This window comes from Nerophis lumbriciformis, linkage group LG03 (genome assembly GCF_033978685.3).
Source record: "Nerophis lumbriciformis linkage group LG03, RoL_Nlum_v2.1, whole genome shotgun sequence".
Lineage (NCBI taxonomy): Eukaryota > Metazoa > Chordata > Actinopteri > Syngnathiformes > Syngnathidae > Nerophis > Nerophis lumbriciformis.
In genome coordinates, this window is record NC_084550.2 from 22,130,001 (window position 1) to 22,140,000 (window position 10,000).

General features: G+C 34.8%; 1 protein-coding gene across 1 annotated transcript in view; it reads right to left on the bottom strand.

Moving 5' to 3' along the window:
* Window positions 1–10,000, bottom strand: part of col6a1 (collagen, type VI, alpha 1) — a 99,917-nt gene that overhangs the window by 70,987 nt on the left and 18,930 nt on the right. Inside the window, exons 15-19 of the mRNA XM_061935332.1 lie at window positions 7,890–7,952; window positions 7,756–7,818; window positions 4,639–4,692; window positions 4,533–4,568; window positions 4,394–4,456 (exon numbers count right to left, since the gene is read on the bottom strand). Of these exons, the coding sequence (XP_061791316.1) occupies window positions 4,394–4,456; window positions 4,533–4,568; window positions 4,639–4,692; window positions 7,756–7,818; window positions 7,890–7,952 (279 nt within the window). The remainder of the gene's footprint in view (window positions 1–4,393; window positions 4,457–4,532; window positions 4,569–4,638; window positions 4,693–7,755; window positions 7,819–7,889; window positions 7,953–10,000) is intronic.

Here is a 10,000-nt window from a genome sequence, read left to right on the forward strand (position 1 = left end):
TGAGAATATACTTATTTTAAGGTATTTTTGGGTTAGCTAATTTGATTTGTTTTGGAAAGTCTTGACAAGCCAAAAGTTCTTGTTCTATTGGCAGAAAATTTTGCTTAGTTCAAATAAAATACCCCTCATTTTTGTATATTTTTTTCTTGTTTTTTAACACTGACTTTTTGCAGTGTGCAATTCTGAATTCAACCAAATGTTTCACAAATAAACTTGTTTATTTTCACTGTGACGTCAATTATATTTATATAGTGCTTTTCTCTAGTGACTCAAAGCGCTTTTACATAGTGAAACCCAATATCTAAGTTACATTTAAACCAGTGGGGGTGGCACAGGTGGGTCAAGTGTCTTGGCCAAGGACACAACCGCAGTGACTAGGATGGCGGAAGCGGGAATCGAACCTGGAATCCTCAAGTTGCCGGCACGGCCGCTCTACCAACCGAACTATGGTTGTGGTTAGGGTTGCAAAATTCCGGGAATATTCAAGGTTGGAAACTTTCCATGCGAATTAACGAGAATTAATGGGAATAAACATTGAATGCAACACGCTAGACCTTGCAGCATGATTATTGGCTAATACAACCTGATTTAATCCAAATTCAGTAGAATTTCAACCCTGCACAGTGCATTCCTCCATCACTCTTAAAGTTAAAGTACCAATGATTGTCACACACACACTAGGTGTGGCAAAATTATTCTCTGCATTTGACCCATCACCCTTGATCGCCCCCCTGGGATCTTTTTTTTAAGTTACTTTTTTAATGTTTACAAATTCTGATAATAGTTTGTTTGGAAATATTTTCTGTGGACGACTTTAATGGCAAAAATGATTTTTAATGAGTAGTAGATAGTTTTGTCGATACTTTTGTTGAGTAATTGTGTATTATTGACTTTGTTTTGCTCAAACTATTGTATGTGATAAAAGAAAATAAGGAACGTGTTCGAATATTGTGCTGATATTTTTATTTAAATGTCAACAACACCCGCAATGAATATATTGAAAAATGTACAGTTAACACATGTGATTAGTATCGGCCGATTTCACTCATGGACGATCGTATCGGTAACTCTGCCTTGCCGTTGATGGCAAAGAGTTTGTTTGGAAATATTTTCTGTGGACGACTTTAATGGAAAAAAATGATTTTTAATGAGTAGTAGATAGTTTTGTCGATACTTTTGTTGAGTAATTGTGTACTATTTACTTTGTTTTGCTCAAACTATTGTGTTTGAGAAAAGAGAATAAGGAACGTGTTCAAATATTGTGCTGATATGTCAACAACACCCGCAATTAATATATTGAAAAATGTACAGTTAACACATGTGATTAGTATCGGCCAATTTCACTCATGGACGATCGTATCGGTAACTCTGCCTTGCCGTTGATGGCAAAGAGTTTGTTTGGAAATATTTTCTGTGGACGACTTTAATGGAAGAAAATTATTTTTAATGAGTAGTAGATAGTTTTGTCGATACTTTTGTTGAGTAATTGTGTGCTATTTACTTTGTTTTGCTCAAACTATTGTATGTGATAAAAGAAAATAAGGAACGTGTTCAAATATTGTGCTGATTTTTTTTAAATGTCAACAACACCCGCAGTGAATATACTGAAAAATGTACAGTTAATACATGTGATTAGTATCGGCCGATTTCACTCATGGACGATCGTATCGGACTCTGCTTTTCCATTGATGGCAAAGAGTTTGTTTGGAAATATTTTCTGTGGAGGACTTTAATGGCAAAAATTATTTTAATGAGTAGTAGATCGTTTTGTCGATACTTTTGTTGAGTAATTGTGTACTGTTGACTTTGTTTTGCTGAAACTATTGTATGTGATAAAAGGAAATAAGGAACGTGTTCAAATATTGTGCCGATATGTCAACAACACCCGCAATGAATATATTGAAAAATGTACAGTTAATACATGTGATTAGTATCGGCCGATTTCACTCATGGACGATCGTATCGGTAGCTCTGCCTTGCTGTTGATGGCAAAGAGTTTGTTTGGAAATATTTTCTGTGGACGACTTTAATGGAAAAAATGATTTTTAATGAGTAGTAGATAGTTTTGTCGATACTTTTGTTGAGTAATTGCGTACTATTGACTTTGTTTTGCTCAAACTATTGTATGTGATAAAAGAAAATAAGGAACGTGTTCGAATATCGTGCTGATATTTTTTTTAAATGTCAACAACACCCGCAATGAATATATTGAAAAATGTACAGTTAACACATGTGATTAGTATCGGCCGATTTCACTCATGGACGATCGTATCGGTAACTCTGCCTTTCCATTGATGGCAAAGAGTTTGTTTGGAAATATTTTCTGTGGACGACTTTAATGGCAAAAATGATTTTTAATGAGTAGTAGATAGTTTTGTCGATACCTTTGTTGAGTAATTGTGTATTATTGACTTTGTTTTGCTCAAACTATTGCATGTGATAAAAGAAAATAAGGAATGTGTTCGAATATCGTGCTGATATTTTTTTTAAATGTCAACAACACCCGCAATGAATATATTGAAAAATGTACAGTTAACACATGTGATTAGTATCGGCCGATTTCACTCATGGACGATCGTATCGGTAACTCTGCCTTGCTGTTGATTGCAAAGAGTTTGTTTGGAAATATTTTCTGTGGACGACTTTAATGGAAAAAATTATTTTTAATGAGTAGTAGATAGCTTTGTCGATACTTTTGTTGAGTAATTGTGTACTATTGACTTTGTTTTGCTCAAACTATTGTATGTGAGAAAAGAGAATAAGGAACGTGTTCAAATATTGTGCTGATATTTTAAAAATGTCAACGGCGTGGCGCAGTGGGAGAGTGGCCGTGCACAACCCGAGGGTCCCTGGTTCAATCCCCACCTAGTACCAACCTCGTCATGTCCGTTGTGTCCTGAGCAAGACACTTCACCCTTGCTCCTGATGGGTGCTGGTTAGCACCTTGCATGGCAGCTCCCTCCATCAGTGTGTGAATGTGTGTGTGAATGGGTAAATGTGGAAGTAGTGTCAAAGCGCTTTGAGTACCTTGAAGGTAGAAAAGCGCTATACAAGTACAACCCATTTATCATTTATCATTAACACCCGCAGTTAATACATGTGATTAGTATCGGCCGATTTCACTCGTGGACGATCGTATCGGTAACTCTGCCTTGCTGTTGATGGCAAAGAGTTTGTTTGGAAATATTTTCTGTAGAGGACTTTAATGGCAAAAATGATTTTAATGAGTAGTAGATAGTTTTGTCGATACTTTTGTTGAGTAATTGTGTACTGTTGACTTTGTTTTGCTCAAACTATTGTATGTAGGGATGTCCGATAATGGCTTTTTGCTGATATCCGATATTGTCCAACTCTTTAATTACCGATACCGATATCAACCGATACCGATATATACAGTCGTGGAATTAACACATTATTATGCCTAATTTGGACAACCAGGTATGGTGAAGATAAGGTACTTTAAAATAAAATAAAATAAGATAAATAAATTAAAAACATTTTCTTGAATAAAAAAGAAAGTAAAACAATATAAAAACAGTTACATAGAAACTAGTAATTAATGAAAATGGGTAAAATTAACTGTTAAAGGTTTGTACTATTAGTGGACCAGCAGCACGCACAATCATGTATCCCTGCAGACTGTATTGATATATATTGATATATAATGTAGGAACCACAATATTAATAACAGAAAGAAACAACCCTTTTGTGTGAATGAGTGTAAATGAGTATAAATGGTGGAGGGAGGTTTTTTGGGTTGGTGCACTAATTGTAAGTGTATCTTGTGTTTTTTATGTTGATTTAATCAAAAAAAATCCCCCCAAAAAACGATACCGATAATTAAAAAAATGATACCGATAATTTCTGATATTACATTTTAAAGCATTTATCGGCCGACAATATCGGCAGGCCAATATTATCGGACATCTCTAATTGTATGTGATAAAAGAGAATAAGGAACGTGTTCAAATATTGTGCTGATATTTTTAAAATGTCAACAACACCCGCAGTGAATATACTGAAAAATGTACAGTTAATACATGTGATTAGTATCGGCCGATTTCACTCGTGGACGATCGTATCGGAATCTGCCTTTCTGTTGATGGCAAAGAGTTTGTTTGGAAATACTTTCTGTGGGGGGGAACAAATTTGCACACATTTTGATCCAGCTCAACGCAAAACTATAGCATGGGGACCAGCTGCTGGAGCGTGTCCACTTCCTGGCCCTTGAGCAAGGCATGGAAGGAAGTCCTACAGTACATTGCCATCAGTGCAGCTTCCCACACTGTCAGTGCAGCTGTGCACTCCTGGCCTACGACCATGTCTTCTAGTCAGTGCAACATTGTAAAGAGCGCGGAAGGGGACTAATAAAATGCTCGTCGGCCTCACTTACCGCCTCGCCTCTGGGTCCTCGGTTTCCGCGGGAACCTTGCTCGCCCTTCTCTCCGACTCCCCCCTACAGAAGATGTTCAGACATGCTCAGATTCTGGCCAAGAATCCAGATCAATAAAAATCCAATGGACTGTATTTACTATTTCGCCACGAGGTCCGTCCGGCCCTGGTGCTCCCTGGAACACAGCAGTGAATACAAATGAGCGATGCAAAACAAATTAAAATATTTTATAGTTTATTACTTACGTCATCGCCACGCTCGCCTTTGTCCCCGTTACCTCCACGGGGGCCACGATCACCCTGTTGCAAAACATTCATATCAGTTTGGAAGAAAATCTGGTCAATATTAATGACAGTTTGATGGTTGATAGTGAGTAGCAGTTTTTGCACTTTAGGTTGTCACTGCATTTCTACCAATTCCGACCAAGATCTGAATTTGCGGAACCAAATTATAAAGGTTGAAGGTCTTGTGGCGAACCATCAGATCAAAGTTTGGCGTCCACATCCTAAATCGTAGGAAAAATACCTTCCCAATGTATCGTCACCCGTGTGTCTAGGGCAATTATTTTGACTCGGGGGGGCAAAATTTAGAGAACATTTTTTTTGTCTATCTAGGAACACTAATACCAAACCTCTGATTGAATGCTAAAAACGTTACGACAGACCGCCTTGAAATACGGAATCAATCAATCAATGTTTACTTATATAGCTCTAAATCACGAGTGTCTCAAAGGGCTGCACAAGCCACAATGACAATCCTGGGCTCAGATCCCACGTCAGGGCAAGGAAAAACCTCAACCCAATGGGATGACAATGAGAAACCTTGGAGGGGACATTTTAGCAAAAAAAAAGTTTTCAAAAAATAAAAATTTACATTTTTTGTCATTTTCGGGTTTTTAAAAAGGTTTTCGAAAAATATACATTTTCTGTCATTTTCGGGTTTTGCTGGGACTCCTGATGAGGTTTTGAGACGTCTCCTACAACTCCAGGACCAGTATTGTGCTGTTGAAGCAAGACCATTTTTAAAAATTTTGTGTAAGGGTCCCCCTTACGACATTTTAGCAAAACATTTTTTTGTCAAAAAATACACATTTTCTGCCATTTTCGGGTTTTGTTTGGGACTCCTGATGACGTTTTGAGACATCTCCTACAACTACAGCACCAGAATTGGGCTGCTGAAGCAAGACAGTTTTTTAAAAATTTGAATAAGGGTCCCCCCTTATGACATTTTAGCGAAAAAACGTTTTCGAAAAATATACATTTTCTGTCATTTTCGGGTTTTGTCGGGATTCCTGATGAGGTTTTGAGACATCTCCTACAACTACAGCACCAGAATTGTGCTGCTGAAGCAAGTTCGTTTTTTTGAATTTTTTGTAAGGGTCCCCCCTTACGACATTTTAGCGGAAAAAAGTTTTCGAAAAATATAATTTTTCTGTAATTTTCGGGTTTTGTCGGGACTCCTGATGAGGTTTTGGGACATCTCCTACAACTACAGAACCAGTATTGTGCTGTTGAAGCAAGACCGTTTTTTAAAAATTTGTGTAAGGGTCCCCCCTTATGACATTTTAGCGAAAAAAGGTTTTTGAAAAATATAAGTTTTCTGCCATTTTTTGGTTTTGTCGGGACTCCTGATGAGGTTTTGAGACATCTCCTACAACTACAGGACTCGTATTGTGCTGCTGAAGCAAGACTGTTTTTTTTTTAAATTGTGTAAGGGTCCCCCCTTACGACATTTTAGCGAAAAAAAGTTTTCGAAAAATATACATTTTCCGCCATTTTTTGGGTTTTGTCAGGACTCATGATGAGGTTTTGAGACATCTCCTACAACTACAGGACTCGTATTGTGCTGCTGAAGCAAGACCGTTTTTTAAATTTTTGTACAGATCCCCCCTTACGACATTTTAGCGAAAAAAGGTTTTTGAAAAATATACATTTTCTGTCATTTTCGGGTTTTGTCGGGACTCCTGATGACGTTTTGAGACATCTCCTACAACTACAGCACCAGAATTGTGCTGCTGAAGCAAGTCTGTTTTTTTATTTTTGTGTAAGGATACCCCTTACGACATTTTATCAAAAAAGGTTTTCGAAAAATATACATTTTCTGCCATTTTCGGGTTTTGTCGAGACTCCTACAACTACAGGACCAGTTTTGTGCTGCTGAAGCAAGACAATTTTAAAAAAATGTGTGTAAGGGTCCCCCCTTACGACATTTTAGCGAATTTTTTTTTTCAAAAAATATACATTTTCTGTAATTTTCGGGTTTTTAAAAAGGTTTTCGAAAAATATACATTTTCTGTAATTTTCGGGTTTTGCTGGGACTCCTGATGAGGTTTTGAGATGTCTCCTACAACCACAGGACCAGTTTTGTGCTGTTGAAGCAAGACATTTTTTTTATTTGTGTAAGGGTCCCCCCTTACGACATTTTAGCGAAAAAAAGTTTTCAAAAAATATAAATTTTCTGTCATTTTCGGATTTTGCTGGGACTCCTGATGAGGTTTGAGATATCTCCTACAACTACTGGACCGGTTTTGTGGTGTTGAAGCAAGAAATTTTTTTCATTTTTTCTGTCATTTTCGGGTTTTGCTGGGACTCCTAATGAGGTTTTGAGATGTCTCCTACAATCACAGTGTAAGGGTCCCCCTTAAGACATTTTATCAAAAAAACTTTTTCGAAAAATATACATTTTCTGCCATTATCAGGTTTTGCTAGGACTCCTAATGAGGTTTTCAAATGTTTCCTACAACTACAGGACCAGTTTTGTGATGTTGAAGCAAGACAGTTTTTTAAAAATGTGTGTAACGGTCCCCCCTTACAACATTTTAGCAAATTTTCTTTTCCAAAAAATATAAATTTTCTGCCATTTTCGTTTTTTTTTTCGGGACTCCTGATGAGGTTTTGAGACATCTTCTACAACTACAGGACCAGTATTGTGCTGCTGAAGCAAGACCGTTTTTTTTAAAAATGTGTGTAAGGGTTTTACGACATTTTAGCAAAAAAAAAGTTTTCGAAAAATATACATTTTCTGTCATTTTCGGGTTTTGTCGGGACTCTTGATGAGGTTTTGAGACATTTCCTACAGCTAGAGGACCAGAATTGCGCTGTTGAAGCAAAACAATTTCAAAAATGTTTCTGTAAAGGTCCCCCCTTACGACATTTTAGCATTGCAATACCTATTTTGGACATTTTCATCAAAATCAGTCCATTATTTACGGATTATGCAGCTGGTTGCATTTTTTTATGAAGCAACATTTTTCATAACTCCGGCACAATTTCAATAGGACTGATTCAGCACTGGTATCAGATGATATCCAGCTCTAATTCTGACCACATTCCGGTTTCTTCTCTGTCTGGTTGTTTGTGTACCTGAGGTCCTAAAGGCCCGTAGTTTCCAGGCCTTCCTGGTTCTCCATCTGTTCCAGAATCTCCCTGGAACAAACACCAGATGACTTAAAACAAAATGACATTTGTTTTAAATATGTAATACGATGATGTCGTACTTTGTCTCCTTTGGGTCCATAAGGACCAGCGTCTCCCTTTGGTCCGGAATCCCCCTGAAGACCCTGGAAGGCAGAAACACAAACAGATTACACTCGGTGGTGGAGGCCACTGAACATGTGTGCACGTGTGTGTTTGTGTGCAGTATGACTATATGGTTTCATTTAAACAATCTGACAACAAAGAATGTAAACGCAGCAGTGATGGAAGAGCCAGGGGCCCTCCAGGTTGGAGGCCCCGATGTTAGAAAGTGACATGGCTAAACATACAAGTGGAGCTAATGGCCGCATTGCTATAAACAATGCGCCCGGGCCGGAGATAAGAGTGTTTGAAATACCTTCTCGGGTCAAGGAAACATAGGTAATTAGGACAAGGAAGAAATTAATGATTGGAATGTTCACATCTCCATGTTTGGAGCCCTTATGCCAAATGAGAATGGTGTGCAATGGCATTTACAGTAAATACATATTAATTACCATGATTATTTATTTCATACCAAAGTAATCCTTATTTTTTTTGTAATTACGTGAAAAAAAAAAATGCTAAAAGCAGATTTTATATATTTGAAGACAAATAATTCATACATTCACTCATTGGTTAAAAGTTATTTTGTTTGTTTATTTTTATTTTTAATGAACTAAATATACCGTATATATTTGTAAAAAATAAAATAAAGTAAAAAAAAAAGGGATGTTTTTTATTTCAAATTTGTGATATCAAAATGTTTTATGTTCTTTTTTCCTGCATTTTTACATTTACTTATTTATTTTTTTAACAATATGTTGCAGGCCCCTCCTGTAAGAATGTAATGATGATGATAATAATAATAATAATAAAAATAACAATGTCAAAAATGATCCCTGTATGAAAATAATTAATTCATTCACTTATTAGTTAATAATATTATTTTGTCCATTTTTATTTTTAATTAACTAAATATATATATTCAAAAACAAGCCTTTGTAAAAAAAAAAAAAAAGAATACTATAATACATTTTTGATATGACAATGTTTTACTTTACGTCTTTTTGTTCTTTTTTCTTGCATTCTTACGTTTAGGTTTTTTTTCTCGACAATATGTTGCAGGCCCCTCCTGTAAGAATATAATGATGATGATAATAATAATAATAATTATAAATAATAATAAAAATAACAACAACATTACGATTGTGTAACTGCATAACCTAAAGTGTCAAAAATTATCCTTGTATGAAAATAAGTCATTCATTCACTCATTAGTTAATAGTATTATTTTGTTTGTTTATTATTATTTTTAATTAACTAAATATATATATTTAAAAACAAAACTTTGTAAAAAATAAATAAATAAATAAACATATATATTATAATAATTTTTGATATAAAAATGTTTTATGTTCTTTTTTCTTGCATTTTTACATGTATTTTTTTTTTCGACAATATGTTGCAGGCCCTTCCTGTAAGAATATAATGATGATAACAATAATAATAATAATAAAAATAACAACAACATTACGATTGTGTAACTGCATAACTTAAAGTATAAAAAATTCTCCCTGTATGAAAATTATTCATCCATTCACTCATTAGTTAATAGTATTATTTTGTTTGTTTATTTTTATAGTTAATTAACTGAATATATATATATATTTAAAAACAAACCTTTGTAAAAAAAAAAAGTATATTATAATACATTTTTGATATCAAAATATTTTACGTTACGTCTTTTTGTTCTTTTTTCTTACATTTTTACGTTTAGTTTTTTTTTACACAATATGTTGTGGAACCCGTCAGAAAATAATAATAATATCAATATTACGATTGTGTAACTGCATTATCTAATGTTAAAACATTTCTTCCTGTATGAAAATTAAACAGGGTTATTTATTGTTGTTATTTTTTTTCTTTAAATAATTCAATTAATTAGTTAACAGTATTATTTTGTTAGTTTTATTTGTATTTGTTTTTTTATTTTATTTAAATTTTGCGAGCTTTTATTATTTTGGATAAGGGATGTCCAATAATTTACCACCAAGGGCCGCAAACTGAAAAGTCAAAGTACGATTCCGATATATTTTTTTGTTAAAGAAAATAAATAAATAAACAAAAAATGCTAAAAACAGATATATATATA